The 25,065-nt window shown below is 47.3% G+C and overlaps 8 protein-coding genes across 8 annotated transcripts; 4 read left to right on the top strand and 4 right to left on the bottom strand.

Moving 5' to 3' along the window:
* Window positions 1-390: 390 nt before the first annotated feature.
* Window positions 391-1,827, top strand: AGABI2DRAFT_115776 (hypothetical protein; the record flags this gene model as incomplete). Its single annotated transcript, XM_006458691.1, has 1 exon — window positions 391-1,827. One exon carries the CDS (start codon window positions 391-393, stop codon window positions 1,825-1,827), a length of 1,437 nt encoding a protein of 478 aa, XP_006458754.1.
* Window positions 1,828-2,399: 572 nt separating this feature from the next.
* On the bottom strand, window positions 2,400-4,807 carry AGABI2DRAFT_183693 (hypothetical protein). Its single transcript, XM_006458690.1, has 6 exons — window positions 4,685-4,807; window positions 4,585-4,624; window positions 4,368-4,530; window positions 3,506-4,313; window positions 3,246-3,432; window positions 2,400-3,191 (listed from the first exon to the last, which is right to left on the bottom strand). The coding sequence occupies exons 1-6, from the start codon at window positions 4,752-4,754 to the stop codon at window positions 2,642-2,644; spliced, it is 1,818 nt and encodes a 605-aa protein (XP_006458753.1). The 5' UTR covers window positions 4,755-4,807; the 3' UTR covers window positions 2,400-2,641.
* AGABI2DRAFT_190948 (hypothetical protein) lies at window positions 4,804-6,808 on the bottom strand. The gene is made up of 14 exons (XM_006458689.1): window positions 6,580-6,808; window positions 6,494-6,520; window positions 6,419-6,440; window positions 6,270-6,356; window positions 6,099-6,172; window positions 5,938-6,026; window positions 5,626-5,884; window positions 5,539-5,580; window positions 5,429-5,474; window positions 5,327-5,365; window positions 5,234-5,244; window positions 5,072-5,179; window positions 4,979-5,012; window positions 4,804-4,929 (listed from the first exon to the last, which is right to left on the bottom strand). The coding sequence occupies exons 1-14, from the start codon at window positions 6,786-6,788 to the stop codon at window positions 4,918-4,920; spliced, it is 1,059 nt and encodes a 352-aa protein (XP_006458752.1). The 5' UTR covers window positions 6,789-6,808; the 3' UTR covers window positions 4,804-4,917.
* A 40-nt stretch (window positions 6,809-6,848) lies between these two features.
* Window positions 6,849-8,458, bottom strand: AGABI2DRAFT_190947 (hypothetical protein). The gene is made up of 7 exons (XM_006458688.1): window positions 8,376-8,458; window positions 8,084-8,322; window positions 7,896-8,033; window positions 7,685-7,838; window positions 7,522-7,636; window positions 7,230-7,468; window positions 6,849-7,173 (listed from the first exon to the last, which is right to left on the bottom strand). The coding sequence occupies exons 1-7, from the start codon at window positions 8,427-8,429 to the stop codon at window positions 6,964-6,966; spliced, it is 1,149 nt and encodes a 382-aa protein (XP_006458751.1). The 5' UTR covers window positions 8,430-8,458; the 3' UTR covers window positions 6,849-6,963.
* Window positions 8,459-10,543: 2,085 nt separating this feature from the next.
* On the top strand, window positions 10,544-12,138 carry AGABI2DRAFT_63935 (hypothetical protein; the record flags this gene model as incomplete). Its single annotated transcript, XM_006458687.1, has 10 exons — window positions 10,544-10,658; window positions 10,712-10,787; window positions 10,843-10,913; window positions 10,964-11,172; window positions 11,223-11,262; window positions 11,308-11,537; window positions 11,599-11,635; window positions 11,695-11,723; window positions 11,779-11,851; window positions 11,909-12,138. The coding sequence occupies 10 exons, from the start codon at window positions 10,544-10,546 to the stop codon at window positions 12,136-12,138; spliced, it is 1,110 nt and encodes a 369-aa protein (XP_006458750.1).
* Window positions 12,139-13,179: 1,041 nt separating this feature from the next.
* On the top strand, window positions 13,180-16,841 carry AGABI2DRAFT_190944 (hypothetical protein). Its single transcript, XM_006458686.1, has 14 exons — window positions 13,180-13,414; window positions 13,481-13,698; window positions 13,748-14,386; window positions 14,439-14,516; window positions 14,569-14,673; window positions 14,730-14,861; window positions 14,919-14,936; window positions 14,988-15,012; window positions 15,065-15,155; window positions 15,212-15,415; window positions 15,471-15,753; window positions 15,809-15,879; window positions 15,935-16,017; window positions 16,072-16,841. Coding segments are annotated over exons 1-14 (2,649 nt in total). The 5' UTR covers window positions 13,180-13,412; the 3' UTR covers window positions 16,772-16,841.
* Window positions 16,842-17,256: 415 nt separating this feature from the next.
* Window positions 17,257-19,213, bottom strand: AGABI2DRAFT_190943 (hypothetical protein). Its single transcript, XM_006458685.1, has 6 exons — window positions 18,918-19,213; window positions 18,614-18,855; window positions 18,502-18,559; window positions 18,256-18,450; window positions 18,144-18,199; window positions 17,257-18,093 (listed from the first exon to the last, which is right to left on the bottom strand). Exons 2-6 carry the CDS (start codon window positions 18,773-18,775, stop codon window positions 17,344-17,346), a joined length of 1,221 nt encoding a protein of 406 aa, XP_006458748.1. The 5' UTR covers window positions 18,776-18,855; window positions 18,918-19,213; the 3' UTR covers window positions 17,257-17,343.
* Window positions 19,214-21,311: 2,098 nt separating this feature from the next.
* AGABI2DRAFT_64273 (hypothetical protein) lies at window positions 21,312-24,618 on the top strand (the record flags this gene model as incomplete). Its single annotated transcript, XM_006458684.1, has 13 exons — window positions 21,312-21,536; window positions 21,604-22,240; window positions 22,293-22,370; window positions 22,424-22,528; window positions 22,585-22,716; window positions 22,773-22,790; window positions 22,842-22,866; window positions 22,913-23,003; window positions 23,067-23,270; window positions 23,330-23,612; window positions 23,665-23,735; window positions 23,786-23,868; window positions 23,919-24,618. 13 exons carry the CDS (start codon window positions 21,312-21,314, stop codon window positions 24,616-24,618), a joined length of 2,652 nt encoding a protein of 883 aa, XP_006458747.1.
* Window positions 24,619-25,065: the final 447 nt, after the last annotated feature.

The following is a 25,065-nucleotide window of genomic DNA, read 5'->3' as shown; positions in this document are numbered from 1 at the left end:
ATGCTGCAGTCAAGATTAGGGGATCAATTGTACGGACTGAGCTAAAAATAGTACATCCCTCGGACAGGCTTCTTTTCCCACGAGCCGTCAGTTTCTCTTATGGTCAACTTATGTTATGTTCAACCAAATCCGAAAACCGCAGTAAACGTATTCATGGAGCCTTTGAAGGTTAGTTTGTATATAACATCTCTCCAGACCCGAAATTTACATACATCTCGTTGTGTCGACTTGCCAGTTGTTTCAAATTTGTCCATCAGAAGGCCGAGTAATCTCAGAAAAATGATTTCAAGTTCGAATGTTTCCTGCCGTCAATCTAATCATAAACTTATGCACGTGGAGTCCTCCGTAACTTGTGCGCATCTACTCTGGTTATTCGTCCATATCATCCTTATGCTATCCGCAGAACAGGAGCTCGTTCATATCCCGCACTTTCACAATCAAAAGCTGAAAAGAGACGTCGGCCCTCGTATGAGCGAGTTGCGCTCGCCGATCTACAAAATCCCCGTTGAAGTGTTAACCCAAATCTTTCAACAGGTTGTCGACGTAGATGCAGATATTCTCGATCTGCCATTGCAGGAAAGCTACTCCAGCATTGGTCTTGCTATCACTCTCAGCTCAATTTCATTTGGTTTCCGCCAAGTGGCTTTGAGAACGGCGGATTTATGGAGGAGAGTCACGTTCAAGAAAGTTGACAAATGTATCCACCATTTCAGCCCACTACTTCGACACTCTTCTTCTCGTGCAGACCATCTTGATCTTACGATCTACTTTAATAAAAATCCACACCGGGATATCATTCGCCTGGTCGCCGAAATCCTCTGTTTCCCTGCCATACGCCCGAAGGTCAAGGCTTTACGCTTAGATTGTTATGTCGAATTGTGCCGTTGGGGAAATTTGGACACAAAACTTACTTCGTTCCTGAACCTGGACACTCTGATAATAGCTCTTGACCGCCACGACCGTGGTTCTGAGCTCCATTTGAGTGCTGTTCCGCTCCGTCGTTTGCATATTTCAGGTGGTAGCTGGTTCCTAAAATCTATTTCCCTCCATCCTTCTGTGCAGGTTTTGCATCTGGACAGCGTTCCTCTACAGGGCATGGTTATGGACGTCTTAAAGACATGTCCTAATCTTGTAGAATGCTCCCTTTCCTTGCATTATTGGGAATCAATACGCTCAAGAATTCTATTTTCGAATCCCATCATCCTCCAACATCTTCGGCGGCTGTCCCTGCCGATTCACCACGACATCTGCACCGTAGAATCCCTCCGTGATTTGAAACTCCCAGCTTTAGAGTTTCTAAAGCTCGGGTTCCACGACCACTCGATGATAAGCCCCTCAAACCTTACTTTGTTCTGCCGTCACGTATCAACGACTCTTAAATCGCTCTCAATTGACTTTTCGGATAGTTGGGAGTATGGTGGTTTCCGCCGACTATTCGAGCTACCTTTCCCTAATCTCGAACACCTGGAACTCTGTACTACCGTCCCTAAATGTTTGGCCGATGCAGTCCGTGCCTTAATTCCTGCAGAAGACGGGAATAACGACCTCTATTTCCCCCGTCTCTGTGTTTTGGCCTTGGAGTACCCAATTCAGAAAGGCGATGTATTTGGACCTCTTCCTGGATTGGTTCTCGACTTGCTGAATACGTGGAAGGTCGGCGAAACCTCTAATTTCCACCTTGACTTCAAGACAAATAAATGCTTCGGGCGGGTCGTAGACCGTATGTGGTCACCCGAGCTTCGAGAAGAGTTGAAGCTGATGGTCGAGCGGCGTCAATTTCTCGAGGTCACTCGCAATAGTGAGCGGGAGTGGTTGTATGAGGATTAGAGTTATTTTCATAGAATAAGTTAAAACGAGATCATGTGTCCTTGTGAGCACTTGAATAACAGAAACAGTGGCAGTACTTGATCGTCCGCCATTACCTTAAATCTCTTTCTTTCAGCACGACACCATGGGTTAGTTATGGATAGTCTATTAATTATAACGAATTCGGGGAATAAAGAAACTTGGTGAGTTACGGGCAAGAGCTCGAGATTGCTAGTTGAACACAAAGTGAAGGCATTTGGAGAGAAGAAGAAACCGTTGATGCAGGGAGATATAGGCAATGACAAACAGGGAAAGTCAAGCAACAGCTATACAACTTTTGTGCAACGAAAAGAAGAGCGCGGACAACGATGAGGAGAGTGAGAGTAAAAACATGTACTAATCGTACTTATCCAAGAGAAAGAAAAGAACTCCACCGGAAACGTGACTTCAACGTTCTTAAAACTTTGCTTTCACTTCTTCCGCGCAACATGAATTTCCAACATAACATGAATATACTATTATTAAGCTTAATGTGTCCCGCCATTGTTGTCTCCAAAATAAATGAATGAAGGGTATTAAAACGATCGAAGGAGAAAGGGGCCATCCAAAGGAAATTACCGGTTGAGAGGTTGAAAGTGAGTGAGTGGAGAGTGGTTCGTCCGCACATGGTGGCCAACACGCGTTACCCAGGGCGTAAGGAAAATTCGAAACGAATTTAAACTCCACAATAGAGGAGCATGGGCCATACGCACGTGCTCTATGTTGTCCGCAGTGTACAACGAGTAGCACACATCTCCATGCGTGTCATGTAGAATCCAAACCATTAAGAGGAGGATCAAAAGGCCATACTTCGTCTCCTCTCATCCACCAACTCCCTCTTCGTCTCCCCAAGCATTACAAGGCTACTCTTCTTCGACCGTTCCTTTTCTCCACTCCTCTTCTGTCTCCCTTCAGTATTAATCCAACCGCTCAGTCGCCCACTTGGTATAAATTCCGCATCCGCTTGTGCCCCGTCACTCTCCTCATCATCCGATTCAACAATGGGTTTCGATTTCTTCCGTCTCACCATTCCGGCAGAAGCTGCACCAGAAGACGATGACGAGGCACTAGTGCGCGAAGGAGAAGAATGAGGTGGTACCGGTGAATGATATAACGCTGATTGAGGACGTGAAGGTGGTAAAGGATAATCCTCGGGATGCATAGCATCTCCTTGGGTATTTCGCGCTTGGAATTCACCTGAAGATCGACTTGTAGGTTCAAAATCGCCAGGAAGTGGGGGTTCGGGCAACTTGGCATGTAGCGCCGTTAATACCGCTGCAGCCGACGAGCGTTTCTTTAAACGGGGGAGTTCGGTACCGGGTGGTGGATCAGGTTTCCGCATTTTGCTACGAGAACACACCAAATCAGCACATATTTGAAAGCTGAATACAAAGACTAACGTATTGAGTTTAGGTTCGGCATAGTTTATACTCTTTCTTGTCCTCCTTTCTCTACCACCTGGAACTGTTTCAGGCTCGGGTTCCGGTGGAGGTGGAGGTATATGAGGCTGTGAAGGTCCTGAACTGGTGGGGGACGACGGCACCAAGAATGTCCGAGTGCTGACTACTACATCCTCTTGTTCACGGGCTGGAGGCACCCGAATTGCAGTCGTAAGATATCCTGAACAAACAAAGGCCAAAAAATAATCAAGTTAGCTCACCAGTATTGGGATCGATAGGTTGAAGGATGGCTCGGGAGTTAATCTTATCCCTCAGCTTTCCCTTCGTACCTTCTGGTAGATAACTATCATCATCTTCCCTTGGTCGCTTCTTCTCCCTTGATCGCAAGGAGTCTGTGGCATATCCCTTCGCCCTATCGTCCTCTGGTTCCTTCTCCTTCGTCTTGCTTTTCCGCTTTTCCTTCGGTAATAGGGATGGAACTAAAAAATCATGATCTCCCGGGTCGGGGTCCATGTCAACCTGCATGTTACCGCTAGTAACAGCATTTTCCTCTGCCTCCTCAGCGCGACCGGCCTCTAACCGTATAGGTGATCCAAACGCCGGGCTTGCGGGACGAGGTGGAGCGAGGTTCTCGGTGTCAATACTCAGTAAACCGCTCTGCCTACGTGAGCTTTTCCGCTTTGTCAGACCCGAGGAGCTAGCATAATCGACTTGGGATGGCATAGGGGTCATGTTGGGAATATGGGCAACAGATGGCGGTGTGATAGCGCGGGGAGGTAAAGGAAGTTTTGAGGCTGAGAGACGGGACTTTGACTTGGTTTTCCGTTTGTCAGTTTTTGACTTAGGGTCATTCTCTATATCGGAAGAACTTTGACAGGGCTCGTCTTCTTCGTGGATGCCGGGGAAAGTAGGGGGTTTGGACACTCGGAATCCGGGGTAACACGCATCTATCGTGTCGGGGGAAGGTTTTTTCGGAGGGGGAAAGGCTGGTGAGGGTGGTGGTGTTGGTTCGACAGAGATATTATAAGTGTGTCGAAGGTAGCTCAAGTGCTTCGTTAGGCTGAGAGTCTACCGTAAAGGCTATGTTAGGTTTAACCTGCCTCAAAGGAAGCTCAAGCGTACCGCAACCTCAGTATCCGCTAGTATTTTGCGTGACTTTTCACGCTCGCGCTTGAGCTGTGCTAACAAAGATATCACAGTTTGTCGTAGGCGAAGATTCTCGCCCTGGAGATTCCTAATGTCGGTACTGAGCTCGTCCACACGGACGCTAAGCTCCGAGTTCAGCCTATACAAAAGAAGATTAGAGACTATCCTAGCAAAAACGCAAGCCTATTCATACTTGGTGATGTGTTTATTCGAAATGAGAAATCTCTTCTTGCCTGTCGGATGCCTCGCGGTGAGTGTGCGGCTCGAGATCAAGATACGGGGTTGAGACATACGGTTCTCATACTCGGCTAGGGCATCTGGCTGCCTCGCACCAATCGATGAACGAGACTCCTTCCTGCTCATCGTGTGCGGCAGCGAGGACGATGACGAGCGCAACGTTGGGCACAGCGGCGGAAGTGAACAATGAACAATACATCACGTGCTTCTCATATTGCTAAATTACACCACGTGACTCGCAGAATTGGTATACAATCGATAGTTACAATACTCCTTCCATGCTTTCTCTTCAGAAAATTGCCTACAAATACCCTTAGATGAGGATATGATGCATTTGAAACTGGACTCACGGCAGCATTAGCGGGACTCGCTGCTCCTCCGATGCTGAATGGGGCATCAGAACATCAATCATTGGAGAAGTAAGCGATCACGAAATGACGCACATATTCAGGGGCCAAGAGGTGAGGAAGAATGTATACCTTCCAGTCTCTGAGCAAACCTTTGACAACTTTTCCAAGTCAAAAAACTCGCCGATGGGCATTCCCCAAAGACTGGTGCGAATCAGTACGTGTAACATATTTGATTTCTAGCAACGAGAGACTCACCCGAGTATTGTCTATTTATATGGAACCTTAGTGAGTATGACGGCGACAAATCACACCACGTTTCAGGGTGATTCTACATATTAGGATACCCACCTGATGCATTTGAGTGACGCCAGGAGCTGGGGGCCACGCCTAAATCGTTTCACGCTGTCAATCAAGGCAGGCTTCGCATGCCATCCCATTAGATTAACTCACCTCTAAAGCCGGTTGGTCAGAAGCAATGGCAGCGAAATGGTTATTCCTAAGTATAAGTCCAAGGATCAAAACCTTCTCACAGGCTCCACGAACAAGAAGCTAGGACGCACCAAAGGAAACGTTTCATATCTTCCGATTGTTCAATACCGGCACTACAAACTCTCAGTAATCAAAACCTTGTAGTTCGAAACACTTACAAAGTCTCGGGCTTCTGTGCCAACGCATCTCTATCACCCTGACTGACCCTCTCATATTTCTGAATAAACCCAACTCTTAACAACAATATGTCTCCCGTCCTAAATTCCACTCCTTGCGCTTTGGCAATATCTTCCAAGAGCGATACGCTTAAACTATGAGTGGTCCAAGGGTCATAAGGCAATGGACCACCCTTCTTGGTAAGATAAGTAACGACGTCAAGAAGAACACCACGTCCGGAGATGCCATGATTAGCCCAATCTGTGATTTTATTCAATTGAACGATCTATGCTAAGAGAAAGAAAATATCTCACTCTGGATGCCCAATTTCTTGTGAGAATCCCCGATGATACCAGGATTCGGATGGGCGGTGATTCCAAGTGGCAAATTCGAAGTATGAGTCCTACAAGAATCAGTTTCATCAGCACACCCATCCTCAAAACAACCCAATCCCTCCCTACCCTCGCAAACTCACCCATTGTAATACATTCCATGTTCAACTAATCCAAAATGCCTAAGACCATCCCATTGGGTTCCAGATTGAGTATTCTTTTCGGTTCCGTTAACAATGAATGATACATCAATCCCGAAATGAAAATTAAACACTTAAGATAAAAGAGAGAGATTCATAAATAAGCAAACATACGATATGAATCTCGTCATCCCTTGGCATCATCGCCGCCGGAGTCCTGCTGATCATTTTCACTTCCGGAGTCTTCCTATTGAACATGGGCTAAGTGTTTCATGGGTCAGCAAACCAAGTCCCCCGAGTTCCTGTAGCCGCTCAGCGCTCACCTTTGACGGGAAGTTGACGGGCCTATCCAGGAGTCAGTATCGCCAACGGCTATGCTACTTCCACATCATACTCACCAGTTCAAACTAACGCTCTTCCCATTCCTGTCATCCCCGGATACATCAACAACGTCTTTAGAGAAAATCATAGTCGGAAATCATACCTGATCTCTTCTGCCGCAGCTTTCTGAACGACTTCATCCGTCAACAAATTCACCGTTCCCAGCTCATCATCAGATCCCCAGATTCCCCATGCACAGCCAGAGAAGTTCTTATAATTTGGTAAGTCATCAAACTGGGGTAAATTCGTTGCGTTTGGTTGCAAAAGTTGCGAAGCGACGTTCTTCAAACGATCAACTGCGCTGGAAGGCATACTGTACCGTGAATGAGAATGATACGACGTAGTAACTTAAGATGGTGGACCACCCTTCCCCTTATAATCATTATATTCGCATGTCTCGGATAAAGGTACAAAGATAACCGGTATTTCCAAAAGTAAAGAAGTATTCCGGTGAGAGAAAACACAAAACCCGATGACCCAAAGAAGATTAAGCCTGTCCACGTATGAACGGATGGTTGAGAGCTTCCCTGGGTTGTATGCGTCGAGCCGGGTCCAAAGCGAGACACTTATCCAATAAGTCGATGAAAGATGATATCATCTTGCTCTCGTCGTCTTTCAGCTTTGCTGAGGCTGGCGGCATTAGGCGGGTTCGTAGATCTCGTGATGCCTTCGATATGTGAACATTTCTAATCACGTCCTGTTCATGGTCAGCTGCCATAGTTCTCAAGCGCCGACATGAGAAAATATACTCACAGATCCCGTCACCTTGTCTTTGTCCACACTCTGAAATCCACCCATTTCATCAAAGTACAAATCGCCAAACTTGGCTTTCTTGATCATCTTGGTATTGAATCTTCCCTTGACCTCCATCATTAAAAGAAGCATCTGGTTATTTGAACGACCTGGGAAAAGTATTTTTCCTGTGTAGAGCTCATAGAGAGTACAACCCATGGACCAGATATCAAGGGCCATGTCGTACGGTACACCAAGAACTGCCAACTATGAGATGGTGGACTTTTTGAAGACACTTAATTCACAGACTCACTGATTTCGGGTGCTCGATAGAACCTGCTGACTAGGTACGGCGTAATATCATTTTCAGCCGCGTCTGAGGCCGAGCCAAGATCACATAACTTAACAAGAGTTTTCTGCTCGTTAACCTGGGACTAGCTTTAGCTTTAGAAAGATTTGCGTTTCATCATACGTACCAGGATGTTGTCTGGTTTGATATCGGCATGAATGATATTCAGCTTCCGAAGTAAACTCAACGCCAAGAAGAGCTGGTGAGCATAAGCACGAACGGCACGAATATTGAGACCGACATCCTTGCCAAATCGCTTTACAACTTCACGCAGATTCATGCTGACAACAAAAGTGAGCAACGCCGACGTGTCATATTCACAAATTGCGAATCCATACCTCAGAGATTCAAAGACAAGACAAAGATGGCCTCGATGTTCAAACGTCCTATCGATACGGACGATGTGCTTTTTATCCTCGGGATCAGATTGTTTGAGCTTATTGAGTATCTGTGTTTCTTTCAAACCGGCTTTATACCTGAGCAATCGTTAGAAGACGGAAGTAAAAAGTGGTCGTATGGAGCGCACATGGATTCCTGACATCGAACAATCTTAATGGCAACTTCCTTACCCGAATCTCCGGGTTCTCCTTGAAGAATTCTGGCTCTTACGACGTTGGCAAACATACCCTTTCCAAGACTTGAAAACACTTGGTATCGTCCACCGTCCAACTGTTCCCCTAGGATGACACTATAGTAACCCTCTGGATCTGCAGCAGTATCCAGCGTGGCGGTCGTGATCAGCGCAGGTGCGCCGGTTTTCTTCTTCTATGTAGCTGCTGAGTACACCAGCTGTCTCGCGTAGCTAAAGAAAGACTCACCGAAACTTTCGTCACCCTTCTTGGTTTTTTATCGCCCATAGCCACCGCAAACATGTCATCTACGTCATCTTCTACCTCTTCCTCGACCTCTTCCTCTTCGATTGCTCCACCTTTTGGGTGTACTGTATCTCTAATACGCTTTTGCTCATCTTCGCGACGATCTAGGCTAGGGTCATAATCTGCTGCCAGCACTTGGACACCATCGGCTCCTTCACGTTCCGGGGCACCAGAGTCATCTTCTTCCCCCTTTGCAAGAGCGAATTCGGTCGGTTCTGGTGATTTCGATGGCGAGGAATCACGATGGCCTGTGATTGCACACCCTAAGATCAGGTGGAAAGTCGATATACGCGCAACTTACCGTTAATCTGACTCCCCGAAGAAACTGGGGCTCTGATTTCCCTAGGAGGCGACGTACTGCCGAGAATGGCCGAAGATGCGAGAGGGGAATCCACAGAGTTTCCGGGCATCGGGCTAGGACTCGCATTCTGACTAGCCTGTCCAGAATACTTGGCAAGAATAGCTTGTCGTTTTGCGCGACGAGCAGCAATAATATCTTCTACGGGAGGGGGGGTGGATGGGATCTCTATCTCAGCATCGGGCTGGGATTCTGACACTTTGGGGAGGTCTTCTCGTTTCGCGGTGTCCGTGTCCCGCGAAGCCTGGCCCGAGCTGGCCCTAGAAGGAGGGCGAGGCGAGATCCTGGAGACAACGTGAAATACCCTGAGTATATGCGCATATATGCAGGCAAAACACCACTTACTCTCCTTCCTCTTTCTCGTCATCCTGAGGGGGACAGGGAGGGCGAGGTGAAGCGCTTCGTCTGCTACCATGGTCGTCTCTGCGGTGCGAGCCATCTCTTCTGCGAGAATGCTCCCTGCCTCGTCTGCTCCTATCGCGCGAGTACTCTCTCGGCCGCCTGTAAATTTCATCGCGCCGCTCTCTACTCTTCCTCCGACGGTAGTCTCTCCGGTCTGGACTTGTCCGCCTTCCCGGCGATCTATGCGCAGGAGACTTCAAGTGAACATCTCTCCAGTCTCGTGGGTCGTCTTTGCCTCTATGCCGTTTAGCTGAGTCATTCAAGTCAGTACCCTCCCATGGCCGCTTGTTTCCTGCTGAAACGTTAGTCATCTTGTTAGAATACACTTTTGTTACAAGGCACCGCACGATGAGGAGGATGAGTGTTCAGAGACCGTGCTGGTTGTGTCGCTGCCGCTGAAGAGCAACACCGCCAAATTGCGAGAAATCCCATTTGTTTGGTCCTGCTTGTTTATTAGGTAATTCTCGACCCACGCGAGCCAACTCGATTTTTTTTCTTTGATGTTGGGGTGTTGCATATTATCACCTTTTGGTTTGAAAAGCTTGGAAGTGCGCTCTTCTATATCTGTTGATAGTGTATTCATGATGATCATTTACTACGGATAACATTCTTTGGCAATTGAATCCTCTACTTTTTTTTTTCCCGAACTTATGTAAAGTTTCAGTAGCATGTAGTTCCAGTTCTCACAGGTGTTGAACGATGCTCTTCCCCTTCACATCGAACGCGGACAATCATAGTTAGAAGCACCCTTGAGCTTCTCAGCATTTCTTTTTGTCACAAAGTCAACAGTACCTGCGGCACCGTCAAGCCACTTCTGATTTGCTTTGACTTGCCTCAGAGACCTTGCCAGAGTCTGGCATCCTGTAATCGAACTCCTTGTTGCAAGGTATGTAGACCTCCTTTTGAGATAGCGGGCTTATTTCTAACTGGAGAAGATTCCACGAAGACGAAGTCTATTGTTTGATCCGCGCCAAAAATATCATCATACAAGGTAATGTTTCCCCACGTAGTATGTTGACACCTCGACAATCATGAATAGTACGGGATATAGGCTTTGGCTAGCCTATTGGGATATGAAGTCGATATCTCTGGTAGCCAAGTCGCTGGATCAAAAAGTTATGGGCTGCCATGTCACCGGTTCGTCCCTTAGAGTATGGATCACAGGTTCGACAGTGTACTTATTCTGTTCTCAGGGTTCGTTCGCCGTCGGATAGCGGCGAGCAGGAATGATGGCATGCCCTGATATTCTCTCTTTAAGCCATTCGGGTCGGACGCTCCTTTCTCTTCTTCACCTCACAAAAATTACCCTGGATTCAGTTCGATCAGCCTTTCTCTCGATTCTGCTAGAATGATGAATGAAGAGGTACCATTGTTGGTGGACAACCCCAACCTCGTCTATGACCGCTTTCCTCCAGGGAGAAAAAAGGTGCTGGTTATCATAGTTTCTTGGGTGGGACTCCTTGCATGTACGTCCCTTTAGGGCGGCGGTCCGCACAGATAAACTGATGAGCATGTACAGTCTTGACCTCAGGAATATTCATCCCGTCGATCCCCCAAATGGCTGAAGATCTCGACTCGACGGCGGCGATTGTTAGGTATGTGTAATACGAGTCTTTCACTTCAAACGGTATGTATTGACGTATGTGCTAGTCACGGTATCAGTGTCTATTTCGTGGGTAGTGCGTTCGGAGGACTTCTAGGATCGAAATACTCCAAATTCTGTCAGGCTCAACCTCGAATCATCTTATTTCCACCGCTCAATTCTTTGTAGACGGTCGACGACCGGCATTTCTGTTTCATCTTCCCTTTATGATTCTAGGATCCCTAATGACAGCTAGAACTGAAAGCATACCCCAACTCATGGTTGGGCGGTTCATTCAAGCCGTGGGCGGATCTCCTGGTCTCTCTGTCGGTGCCGGCGTCATCGGGGACATATATAAGCTGGAAGAGCGAGGAACGGCTCTCGGCAGTTATTTCGGTGTGAGTCATTCAGGTTCCCGAGCCTGAGCTTCTGATATGATTTATATCAGACCGGCCTTCTTGGCCTTGCACTTGCTCCCACTGTTGGAGGTCAGTCCGACTATCTCAAGCGTTACACCTCATTGAATTGTCTAGGTATCATTGCGCATTATTCGTCATGGAGAGGTGTACACAATTGCCTGGCGGTCTTTGGATGCGGCGTTCTGGTTTGTATCCTCATTTTTCTCCCAGAAACGAGTCATCCAGATTCCAGAGGTATCGATGAGTATGAGAAAGCTGGGAAGCCTCTCCCAAAGTGGCGACCAGTCATCTTGAACCCGATATCCAATTTATTGATGCTGCGTAGTCTAAATGTCACATCTACGGTACGTTATATGAAATTGCATGATCTAGCTACGTCTCTGATTCAGCTTTATTTCTCATCAGGCACTTATCGGTTGCATTGCTATATTGACTGACTTGGGTGAGTCCTTCGCATGATTGTCCTTCGCCGGGAATTCGCAGCTTAATTTCTCTTGTCAGTGTTAATGGTCCCTATTGCTTATACAGTCGTAGGTAATTACTTGTCTATTTTACACTTGACTTACCCAAGTATTCTACCATCAGGGCAAGACATATAACGTAGACAATCAAGCAACTATTGGTCTGTTATTCCTGCCAATTGGTTTTGGTAACGCGAGTAAGTCAACACTTCTCTTTCTTCTCCGCACTCTTTGACGGTCATCATTCCCGGCAGTTGGCGCACCTCTGTCAGGATGGATTTCCGATCGCACTCTCGTTCAGTATAAAGCTAAACGCGGTTACTGGTACCCTGAGGATCGCCTTCGTGCTTCTCTTTACGGGGCATATCTCCCGATAACTGTGTTCGCTTCAGCTCTGGTTACGATTTATATTCCTGGAACGCCAGGGCTAGTGTTGAACATGATTATATTCTTCTTGAATGGTGTTGGCGTGAGTTTGATTTGATCTTGTCATTGCTCCGGAATCCTAACTGACAAGAGTCTGCAGACTGATCTTGCACTGACACCTTGTGGAGCGTATTTAGTTGATATCCTGCATTCAAACAGCGCTGAGGTCACTGCAGCCGCCAAGTATGTTCATCGCTTATCAAACTCCTTACTTAACGTTTACTTACTCGCGTTTTGATCTACCAGTGCTTTCCGCTCTCTCGTACTGTCAATCTGTACCTCAGCAATTCTGCCAATGATGAATGCTTACGGCCAAATTTTCACAAATGGCTGTGCAGCGTTGATCTCTTTCTTTGGAATGATGTTCGTTTCTCAGACTCGTCGAGTGTATGAGTATAGGTGTACTAACACAGTCGGATTCAGATTGACCATATTGGTGATTGCCTACGGAGAGGCTATGCGTGGTTGGATCGATATTGGCTACTCGACTGAGGCTAATAATTAGACAAGGTGACTGAACGATAGAGATAGAGTCAAGGTTATGATTTGTTATTCGGAGGCCTTGACTTGGATCAGGGTTCTGAGATTCACATGAGCTACGCTGAGTAGCGCACAGAAGTACACAAGCAGTTACGGGGTGTTATGAAGATCAGAAAGTACTTTTACACGTTCATTAATATGTTACAAAAAGGGCTTCAATTCGCCATACAAATATATATACATCCCATTCCCACAAGAGAAACCGAATGAATGGAGGCACCATAAGAATCACCATTCATGGAGTTTCATGTGATAGGTGGAACAAGTCGTTCAATCAAGTCCCCCAACAGGTGAAAATGGTTAAGTGACAAAGATAGATGGCTCAGGCTATTGAATTGGACTATGGCGTTCTTAAGAACTTGAGTTGCTTGGATTTTGACTAATGCTGATAAACCAGGATAGAAAGGAAGACAGGGGAAAACGATATTTGGATATGGTTATTTTCAATCCGCGACCCTGAAAGAAGCACCCATGATGCCAGCCAGCCCCACCTTAACCGACTTTGGACTAGGCCAAGACCACTTGCTTTACATGCTTTCCTTTGTTTCTCTAGAGCGGGCTGGCAAGGACTCGAGCGAGCGACTACCTCAACAGTGGCGAATTTCAACTCGATTTGCGTTTCGGCATTTCTTCACCCTTAGCACTGGGCGTTCTTTTCGTAGTCACACCATAGTGCCCCTTTGGCGCGCTCGGCATTCGTGTCTACCTTAGATCCGAAAATCTCACAGATTCATCCGTAGCGCGTGCATACAAGTCAGTTGCTCACGCGGTCATTTGGTACGCGAGCTTTAAATGTGCGAGGTCTTCCAATTCCATCTGTTACCGTTTTTCACAATGGTCGCCCTTATTGGCTCCTACAGGCACTGGACTCTCCTCACCCTATGGTTGAGGTTGGTTTCCTATATATGCGCTGCCAACGTCGATCCAGCAGCCCTGGATGCATGCCCCGGATACAACGCGCAGAACGTCAAGACTGAAGGCGGAACCCTTACAGCAGACCTTACACTAGCCGGTGAAGCCTGCAATGTCTTCGGAGAGGATCTTGTAGCGCTTTCTCTGAGAGTTGACTATGAAACCAGTAATCATCCTTCCGTTGGTAGCTCGGACAACGCTGATTATTGGTGTAGAGGATCGTATCCACATGAAAATAGTGGACGCCAACTCGAGCCGTTATGAAATCCCCGAGAGTGTCTTCCCTCGACCCTCCAGCCAAGCAGTGTCACCAGATTCAGCTTCAATCCAATTCAACTTCACCACCTCACCATTCACCTTCTCGATCTATCGGAGTTCCTCTCAGGAGGTACTATTCTCTACCGCTTCGCACCCCATCATCTTTGAGCCGCAATATCTTCGTGTCAAGACGAATCTACCCGATAATGCGAACATTTATGGTTTCGGGGAGCACACTAATCCTTTCCACCTCCCAACCGACAATATGACACTCACTTTATGGTCTCGGGATTCCTTTGGGATCCCCACTGGTACCAATTTATACGGAAATCACCCTGTTTATTTCGAACATCGTACCACGGGAACACATGGTGTCTTTTTGTTGAACTCCAATGGCATGGATGTCAAGCTTAGCAACACGGGAGGAACCAGTCTGGAGTATAATGTCATCGGTGGTGTTATGGACTTCTATTTCTTGGCTGGCAGCGAGTCGGACCCGGCAGAGGTTGCGAGACAATATGCGGAAGTCGTTGGTCTCCCAGCTGAGGTAGCGTATTGGACTTTTGGTCTTCATCAATGTCGCTTCGGCTATAAAGGTCCATAATGCTTATTCCCCGCCATTCGATGCATTGACTTAATGTGATACAGATTTCGTCGACGTGGCTGGCGTTGTATCTAAATATGCAGCAGCTGGCATACCCCTAGAGACCATGTGGACGGATATCGGTATAGTTGTCTCTCCGTTCTCCTCATAGAGGATCCTTAACCATGACTGCAGATTATATGGATAGACGTCGGATCTTCACTGTCGACCCGCAATACTTCCCGATGAACCGGATGCGTGAAATCGTCGACTTTTTACATTCCCATGACCAGCGCTTCAGTGAGTCCTGGCTCGACTCTCTTCATCGTTCTTTGTATTAACGCCGCTCAATACAGTTTTGATGACTGATCCCGCGGTAGCGTTTATACCAGATGATCCGGATTATACTCCGTATCACCGTGGCAAAGACCTCAACATATACCTCAAAGCTGTAAACGGAAGTGATTTCGTTGCCCTCGTCTGGCCTGGTAAGCGTGTTTGTGATTTGCAAATCGGTATGGGATTACTGATACGCTTGGGATTAGGTGTGACCGTATATCCAGGTAAATAGAAATCATTGGCTTTTCGTTGCCCCTTCCTGACATGACCTCTAGATTGGTTCCATCCCAACGTCACCGAGTATGCATCAACTTGCTTATAGAGTATTATGCCAATACTAATTTCGATCAAGATATTGGACTAATGAATTCCTTGACTTCTATGACCCCGAAACGGGACTCGATATTGACGGTGCATGGATTGACATGAACGAACCCGCTAACGTGCGTAAACCATTTCGAAGTCCCTCATTGCGTTGAGTTCACCTTCATTCTTCCAGTTCTGCAACCTACCTTGTGATGATCCTTTTCAACAAGCCAAGGAACAGAATCTTCCTCCGCCTAGGACAAATCCTGCACCCGATCCTAATGCCCCTATCTTCCAAAACGATTCCCTGTCTCAACTAAGAAAGCGCGATGATATCCTCAATCCACCCTACGCAATCAATAATGCTGCGGGCGCACTTTCGTCCAAGACTTCCATGGTGGGTATCCGAATAGTTTTCCTGTATAACGAGCTATTCTCACCGCCTTCTTTAGACCAATACGGTTCATGCTAATGGACTTCAGGAATACGATGCGCACAATTTGTACGGGTCTATGATGTCCATTGCTACACGTGCGGCCATGCTTGCCCGTCGTCCCGGGAAACGAACCCTTGTTATTACTCGCTCTACGTTTGCTGGTATCGGAGCACACGTCGGCAAGTGGCTAGGGGATAACGTTAGTCTATGGGAGCATTATAGATTTTCCATTGCTGGGATGTTGAACTTTGCGACTATTTTCCAAGTCCCAATGGTTGGAAGCGACATTTGCGGATTCAGTGCGTTTAATTTATTATACCATAATTCTTGGTAACTTATTGGGTCTCACGACAGGTGGTGAAACAACGGAAACTTTGTGTGCTCGATGGGCCACGCTTGGCGCTTTCTATCCCTTCATGCGCAACGTATGTTTTCCTTCTTGCTCTTCTGTCCTTCGAGCTTCTTTGACAAGGCATACAGCATAATCAGGACACTTCTCCGAGTCAAGAGTATTATATCTGGCCTTTGGTCACTCAGGCAGCCAAGAACGCAATTGACATTCGGTCTGTCAACGTCGTCAATATCTTTGACACCTAAGATACTGACGCTGTTTGTAGCTATCGCCTCATGGACTACTTCTACACTGCTTTCCATCAAGCTCACACCGACGGCACGCCCGTTCTTCATCCTCTTTGGTTCAAGTATCCGAAAGACGCGAACACCTTCCCTCTTGATCTGCAATTCTTCTTTGGCGATTCCATTCTTGTATCTCCCGTCACGGAAGAGGGCTCGACCTCTGTCGACATATACCTTCCCGACGATATCTTCTACAACTTCACTTCCTTGGCTCCAATTGAGGGTACCGGATCGACCGTCTCTCTCACTAACGTTGATTTCACGACTATCCCCGTTCACATCAAGGGTGGTGTCGTGCTTCCTCTCCGCGTCGAATCCGCCATGACGACGACAGAGTTAAGGACGAAGGACTTCGAGTTCGTCGTTGCTACTGGTCAGGATGGTACTGCCTCCGGCAGTCTATACATTGATGATGGAGAGTCTATCGAGCAGTCTCAAATGACTACTGTGGAAATGAGTTTCAAGGAGGGCAAGTTGGATGTAAAAGGAACATTTGACTTCCCAACCGGCGTTAATGTAGCGCGTGTGCGGTTCCTTAACGTGGAGAAGGCTCCCAAGAAAGTGAAGGTTAATGGGAAGAATTTGGGTCGCTCGCGTATCGAGCATGATGCGACGAACAAGGTGTTGGACGTCACTGTTGATGTTGCTTTCGACAAAGATTTATCGGTGGAGCTTTCGTGATATCTTCGTTTTTATCATATGTAAAATAATTGCATTTGAACTTGTTGGATATATACGACTTGAAATTCGGACGCGGTCATGACAAGATAAGCAAGAATGATTTAATCCTATTTCACAAGAGAGGACTCAAGGGCTGATGATGGGAAGAGGAAACACTGGGAATTGGGACTCTGCTCTGAACTCGTTTGACCTCCGAATTTCCCACAGGCTCCCAGTAAAAGTTTGGAATTGATTCGTTTTCAGCCTGGTGGCCACCATTGCAGCGTGATTGGCGGGCGATGATGATAAGTTTTTCGGAGTACTAGTGAACTGAGGCTTAGCATGGTTATGTCATGAAGTTCTGAGACATGCGTTGATCCCTGGTAGCGGATGGGAAAAAGAGGATTCAGTAGAAGAGCACAGACGAGTTTCAAAGTATCGCCGGCTTCTGATATCGGATGGAGTTGAAAGCCTAGATAACATGCAGCGCCAACTCAAAAGTATAGATGATACATTCAAGGTTTGCTTTATTATAACAGTCGCAAAAACATTTGAAAAATTCTACAGAAAATACATACATGCTAACCGAGTCTCTAGACGGTGGAAGTTACGGGAACAGTCGCCGATGCTGCAGGTGGTGCCACATTGGTGGATACGGGGGCGGGGGCGGGAGCGGAGGCGGGGGCGTCAGTGTATGTGAGGGGCTCGACTGGGGGGTAGGGGAATGTTCCATATTCGGGGAGTTCGACCTCGGGGTAATCAGGGAACGCGTAGTAAGCATTGCTTTCGCCATCCTCGAATCTACCGTAGGGGAAGATTTCTGAGCAGCCCCTAGCTTGGACAGAGGTGTAGAAGTAGTGGACGTTGGCCCTGATGGCGTCCAACAAGTCACCGGTGGGGTTGGGGTAGAGGGTGCGCAGAGTGGTGTTGACGTGGTACTCGAAGATACCGCACTTGTCGTCAAGTTTGGGTGCATTACGGTCGACTGTGTAAGTGTTAACACCGGCGATGTTTGCTCCTGGCTCAATTGGGTGGATAGAAAGTACTACGGCCTCATTGTCAGCGCTCATGGGGCGCGCAGCTCTGTGGAAATCATCGGGGAAACGTGCCGCTTCGAAGAAGCTACGGGCATGGTCGAGCCTGAGTTGTCCATCGTCTTGGCGTCCATCTACCCACAAGTTGATAGGGTTGACGGATTCGGAGTAAGCAGAGAAGAGTCGAGGAGCGACGATGGTAAAGGTCGGGTTGGTTTCGATACCGTCTTGAGTACGCTTGTAGCGGTACTCGCCAGCAGCGGTAAGGTTGTACCTTCCACCACCGAATCTGTAGCTGTATTCAAGGAACTGTGAAGTGATCAGATGCTGGAAGGGTCAAAATATATGAGACGACATACTCCTTGGAACAGGGTCTCGTTGAAGGTCTCGACATCGCCACCATCATAGAAATCAGCTAGAAGCCAAGTAAGTCAATTGATTAGGATAACTGTGGCGATGCGCGAAACTCACCTCGAGTCATGGAGCTGTCACCCTCGAACACGTTATGTGTATTCAAACCGCCAATAGTAGCGGGTTGATCGAGCGGGTCGGGTCCAGTCTTCGCGGACTTCTCGCCGATACTGACCAAGTCAGTGACCATGTTTCCGTTGACAACGAAGGCAGCGTAGCAAGTGAACTTGGCCAAGTCGTTGTTCATGTTGAAACCTGCCCAATGTCAGCGAACGAACATGATGGAAAAAATTAAAGCACACAGACCTTCCATGGCGGCATGGACGATGTTAGACGGTGACTCGATACCGTTGCGGCTGATGTACTGTGAAATACGGTCAGATACTAAAGTAAGAAGCAAGTCGAAGAATTAACGTACACCGTGGTTGGCGAGAGTGTTCAGCGCCGGGCAAGGACCACGGATGTCCCCAGGCCCTGGAGCGATGAAAGGATGGTCGGCATCGTTGACCAGCTTAACACCACCGTATTCGAGGGGTCCCGGGGGTGGTGGCGGCCTTGTGTATTCACCGAAGCCACTCATGGCAGCATCCAGTTCTTGCCTCGACAAGCCAGCCAATGAACCATGTGCTGGGAATGCGGCGACGGGAGCAGCCAAAGCAACTGCGAGCGCAACGAAGGAGATGAAGCCGACCATGACTGAACAGCGAACTGATTTTTCTTACCTCTTGCCAGACATCCTTTTATACCTTGGGCTTTGCTGCGGTTTTTGCAGAAAAACAAAGTTTGCGTATCCCAAAGGATCGACGTCGTATTGCCTGGTAGACATCAAGTACAGCCCGACATACTCTCGCACCCGGTTTCTGCAGGGTGAGGCGGGAACATTGTCTTGGTCAATTAATCAGTTCGGAGTGGCGTACTTTGGTTGGCATGACATGTTCTTGGTAGTAAGTTGTAATCTGACCCTTATTACTATTACCGTATGTTACCCCAGTCGGCTAATATCAGACGTTATCAGTATATAGTGGCTGATAGCTTCTATCTGCCCGTTGATGAGGCATATCATCTATACGCTGCAGTTCTGCGCATGAGCGAGCAAGTTGATATCGTGATCCGCAACAGCAGGCTACTTCCACAAGTTCGTGCTCATAGGAATGTCCGGCAGCGCCAAGAACATACTCGAGACAAAATCCGGACTTACCTGGGACTTGTATATCACGTATGATAACCATCCTTGATTCATCTGGAGTTGATGAGTTCTACGGGTCCGTACTGCCAAGGACTAGACGACCGTCAGCAACTCAGTGGAAGCACCGCTTTCAATAACCACACTCACAAGATTCAACTGGATTCATTGAATCACGCAAACGGTCATTCTATTTTCGAGTAATGTTGTAGATCAAACATCTTCATAGACCTTGACCCAATTATAGCCAAGAAATCACCTAAGAACTTGAAGACGTAAATCGTGCCTCCACTCGGGGGACGGATCCATCATATCAGCCACCTTAAAGGAGCCAGCGCCTCTGTGGAAGTCTGATGACACGAGTCCTTGATCCGTGCCTTCGGGATGGAATTTCGAATCACGTTTATTTCATCTGTTTCGCTCTAACGAGTTTCATTTGACCAAAAAATCCTGCGATGTCCACTGTTGAGGTATGTGGCCAAACCTCGTACTCGGTATGATCATTTGCTCCCTCGTCCTAGCCGCTGCTACCAGTAATCTTCCGCTGGCTCCGATATTTTCGCCAATCGAAAAGTTTATTTACCCTGTTGGCTTGTACGACAATCAATGGCCAAAAGGGTTTCTTCAAACTTCTATTGACATATCAAACCGCGCTTGAAAGACTATGCCAAGGAAACTTCAAAATTCCTCTGGAGTTCGAGCATTCCAGGCGCCTCGGTCTATCTTCCAATACCAAGCCCATGGAGTTTGCAACGTCCCATGTTTTTGAACATATTCACTCCGGGCCATGAGTTGAGGAGAGAGGATGACTGTGTGGACTGACTTGAGTACGCGAGTATAGAGCGGGTGTTAAAAAAGGGTGAACGTGATGGGAAGGAGTGAGTTGTGGCGGGGGAGACGTTGACGAGTAAATCGAATCCCATTCTCAACCGAGAATGACCTGCCCGTTTTTCGCATAAGCCAGAGGTCTCTGAACGTTGCATTATCTCGGCACCTTACCTTATCTCATAGTTTCGCCGTCAGTATAGACATCCTCGCTGCAGCCCTTGGATAGCATATTTCGAGTTACGTGACGTGAAAAAGTCGGAAATCGCTGGATAACGAAGTCGGCTGGTTTGTGTCTCACTGAACATGATTGGAACGGCCTCGGACAACGGGACACCTGATACGAACCGAACTCAGCAAACAGTTCAGCGTCTTGCCGTAGGTCTCGCTAGTATACTTGGGTACTGATAGCTTTTGGTCGTCTCATGGGTGTTATCACCAGACGATCGCAGAAAACCTGTGGCATATGTCGCAGGCCTTCAAAGTTCAAGAATCATACTACTTTCACATGGTCAATAATCAGATAAGGGCTTCACTTCTCAAAGACAAATATACCTCGTATTCCCACAAGAACTATAGGATCGTGCATGCATCGAGCTGCATGTGTAGGTGGAGCAGGGCGTTTCCGCCTGGCATGAGTGGAGAAGGTCCAGCGACAAGAATTGTTGCTATTGGATTATGCCGTTCGACGTGGGCGAAGATGATATTTGGACATGTTTAATCTTCATCCGCGTGACCCTGAAAGAAGCCCCATTAACGTCCACCTTAACCGACTTAGGACTATGCACTAGGCCAGAATCACTGGATTCGTACGCTCTTTTCTTGTGTGTCTAATGACTCGAGTGAGTGACTACCTCAACAGGGGCGGATTTGAACTTGATTTGTGTTTCAGCATTGTACATTCAGCACTCAGCGCACCATTCGTGTTAGCACCAAAATATCTCTTGTTCGCATTCAGCGTTCGACATTTACCTTTGGCTCCGGGATTTTCACAGACCTGGTGCTAGTGTGTGCAAACGGTGAAATGTTCCACGCGGTCGCCTCAATGATACACGAGGTTTAAATCTGTGAGGTCTCTCGATTCGTTCAACGGCTACCTTTTTTCACCATGGTCTTCCTTGGCTCATACAGGCACTGGATATTCCTCACACTGTGGTTGAGGTTGGTTTCCTACGTCTTCGCTACCAACGTCGACCCGGCAGTTTTGGATGCATGCCCTGGGTACAACGCGCAGAACGTCAAGACGGAAGGAGGAACCCTTACAGCGGATCTTACACTTGCGGATGAAGCTTGCAACGTCTTCGGAGAGGATCTTACAACGCTTTCTCTGAGAGTTGATTATGAGACGAGTAATCCTTCATCTTTTAGTAGTCCGGACAACGCTGATAATTGCTGTAGAGGATCGTATCCACTTGAAGATAGTCGATGCCAACTCGAGCCGCTATGAAATTCCCGAGAGTGTCTTACCTAGACCCTCCAACCATGCAGTGTCGCCAGACTCGGCTTCAATCCAATTCAACTTCACCACCTCACCGTTCACTTTCTCAATCTATCGGAGTTCCTCTCAGGAGGTACTCTTCTCTACCGCTTCGCACCCCATTATCTTTGAGCCGCAATATCTTCGTGTCAAGACGAATCTACCCGATAATGCGAACATTTATGGTTTCGGGGAGCACACCAATCCCTTTCATCTCTCAACCGCCAATACCACGCTTACTTTATGGTCTCGCGATTCCCCCGGGATTCCGGCTGGTCGAAATTTATATGGGAATCACCCCGTCTATTTCGAACATCGTACCACGGGAACGCATGGCGTTTTTTTCTTGAATTCCAATGGCATGGATATCAAGCTCAGCAACACGGGAGGAACCAGTCTGGAGTATAACGCCATCGGTGGTGTTATGGATTTCTATTTCTTAGCTGGCAGTGAGTCGGATCCGGCAGAGGTCGCGAGGCAATATGCGGAAGTCGTCGGTCTCCCAGCTGAGGTAGCATATTGGACTTTCGGCCTTCATCAATGTCGCTTCGGCTATAAAGGTATATAATTCTTATCTTTCACCACTTCGATGGATTGACTCAATAAATGCAGATTTCGTCGACGTGGCTGGAGTTGTTTCTAAGTATGCAGCAGCTGGCATACCCCTGGAGACTATGTGGACGGATATCGGTATAGTTGTCCTCCCGTTCTCTTCAGGACAGAATCTTCAACTATGGGAACAGATTACATGGATAGGCGTCGGATTTTCACTGTCGACCCGCAATACTTCCCGATGAACCGGATGCGCGAAATCGTCGACCATTTGCATTCCAATGATCAGCGCTATAGTGAGTCCTGACTCAGCCCTCTTCACCATCCTTTTCATTAACGCCGCTCCAACCAGTTGTGATGACTGATCCTGCGGTAGCGTTTCTACCTGACGATCCGAGTTACCTGTCATATCACCGTGGCAAAGACCTCAATGTGTATTTGAAAGCTGAAAACGGAAGTGATTTCATTGCAATCGTTTGGCCCGGTAAGCATCTTCGTCACTTGCAAATTGGAAGAGATTATTGATATGCTAGGAATAAGGCGTGACTGTATATCCGGGTAAATCGATATTACCAGCTTTTCGTTGCTCGTTCCTGACATAACCTCCAGATTGGTTTAGTCCCAACGTCACAGAGTATGTGTAAATCTTTTTTTCGATGCAGAATCTAACACTCATCAAGATATTGGAACAACGAGTTCCGAGAATTCTATGATCCTGAAACGGGGCTTGATATTGATGGCGCATGGATCGATATGAACGAACCATCTAACGTAAGTGAAACATTTTCAAGTCTGATTATTTCGTTGAAGTGAGCTTCGTCACGTTTCCTCCAGTTTTGCAACCTACCCTGCGACGATCCTTTCCAACAAGCCAGAGATGGGAACCTCCCTCCGCCCAGGTCAAGCCTACCCCCTGATCCCAATGCCCCTATCTTCCAGAATGATTCTCGGCCTCAACTAAGGAAGCGCGATGACATCCTCGATCCACCGTATGCAATTGATAATGACGCGGGTGCGCTTTCGTCTAGGACCGCTATGGTGGGTATTCAATCAATGTTTTCGTGTAATGAACTTTTCTCACCTCAATTCGTTTCTAGACAAATGCGACTCATGCCAATGGACTACAGGAGTACGACACTCACAATCTCTATGGGTCTATGATGTCTATTGCTACACGTACAGCCATGCTCGCTCGCCGTCCTGGGAAACGTACCCTCGTTATTACTCGTTCTACATTCGCTGGAGTCGGCGCACATGTTGGCAAGTGGCTTGGGGATAACCTTAGCAGATGGGATCAGTATAGGTTTTCAATCGCTGGTATGTTAAATTTTGCGACCATCTTCCAAGTCCCGATGGTTGGGAGCGACATTTGTGGATTTAGTGAGTTCAATCTATACTGTGTTTCTTGATGACTTATTGGGTTCCCTGATAGATGAAGATACATCGGAAACTCTATGTGCTCGATGGGCCATGCTTGGCGCTTTCTATCCTTTCATGCGCAATGTATGTCATTTGCCTTTCTAACCTTTGAGTTACCTTGACAAAATATGCAGCACAACGCGGACAACGCTAAAAGTCAAGAGTATTACATCTGGCCTCTGGTAACTCAGGCAGCCAAAAACGCAATTGACATTCGGTCTGTTGTTTTCAATATTTTGACACCTAAGATACTGACGCTGTTTATAGTTTTCGCCTCATGGACTACTTCTACACAGCTTTTCATCAAGCCCACACCGACGGCACGCCCGTTCTTCATCCTCTCTGGTTCAAATATCCGAAAGACGCGAATACCTTCCCTCTTGATCTCCAATTCTTCTTCGGCGATTCAATTCTTGTCTCTCCCGTCACAGAAGAGGGCTCGACTTCTGTCGACATATACCTTCCCGACGATATCTTCTATAACTTCACTTCCTTGGCTCCAATTGAGGGTACCGGATCAACGGTCTCGCTCACCAACGTCGATTTTACGACTATCCCCGTTCACATTAAGGGTGGTGTCGTGCTTCCTCTCCGCGTCGAATCCGCCATGACGACGACAGAGTTGAGGACGAAGGACTTTGAGTTCGTCGTAGCTACCGGTCAAGATGGTACCGCGTCCGGCAGTCTATACATCGATGATGGAGAATCTATTGAGCCATCCCAAATGACTACTGTGGATATGAGTTTCAAGGAGGGCAAGTTGGATGTAAAGGGAACATTTGATTTCCCAACCGGCGTCAATGTAGCGCGTGTGCGGTTCCTTAACGTGGAGAACGCTCCAAGTGCGGTCAAAGTCAATGGGGAGGAAGTGGATAGTTCTCGTTTCGAGCATGATGCGACGAACAAGGTGTTGGACGTCAGTGTTGGCGTTTCCTTTGACAAAGATTTATCAGTGGAGTTTTCATAAACGCTTCGTTTTTATTCCCGCTACCTGTTAAGCTAGTTGGGTTCTTTTCTCCGCACACTTTTGTGGCCGGTGCAGATGGCAACGTGGTATTCACGTCGGATTATGTCTTAGACAACATTTGTTCCCCGTCCATTGATTTTTTTTTCTCCTTTTTGTTCTAACCGTTCTTCGTCGATTCTGCGAGAACTTCTTCTAAATTGTAGCCCATCGCCTCAAAGTCAGACGGCTGGGTTTCCATTTTTTCAATTCACCCATTATGCTCTCATATCAGAAGATGTCGGTGAGCACTGTAGAATGCATCAATGAAGACACCATTATATGCGTTATGTACGAAACTCATCACTTCTTGCTGGTAGCGGGCCCTGCCGCTCGTCGGATTATCACCTGTTAGACGAGTTGCGTTTGTTGGGGATATATACACACATGACTTTATAGATTTATCAGTGG

Source organism: Agaricus bisporus (assembly GCF_000300575.1).
Source record: "Agaricus bisporus var. bisporus H97 unplaced genomic scaffold AGABI2scaffold_2, whole genome shotgun sequence".
Taxonomy (NCBI): Eukaryota; Fungi; Basidiomycota; class Agaricomycetes; order Agaricales; family Agaricaceae; genus Agaricus; species Agaricus bisporus.
The sequence above is the reverse complement of the archived record's forward strand: the minus strand, read 5'-3'. Positions and strand labels throughout refer to the sequence as shown.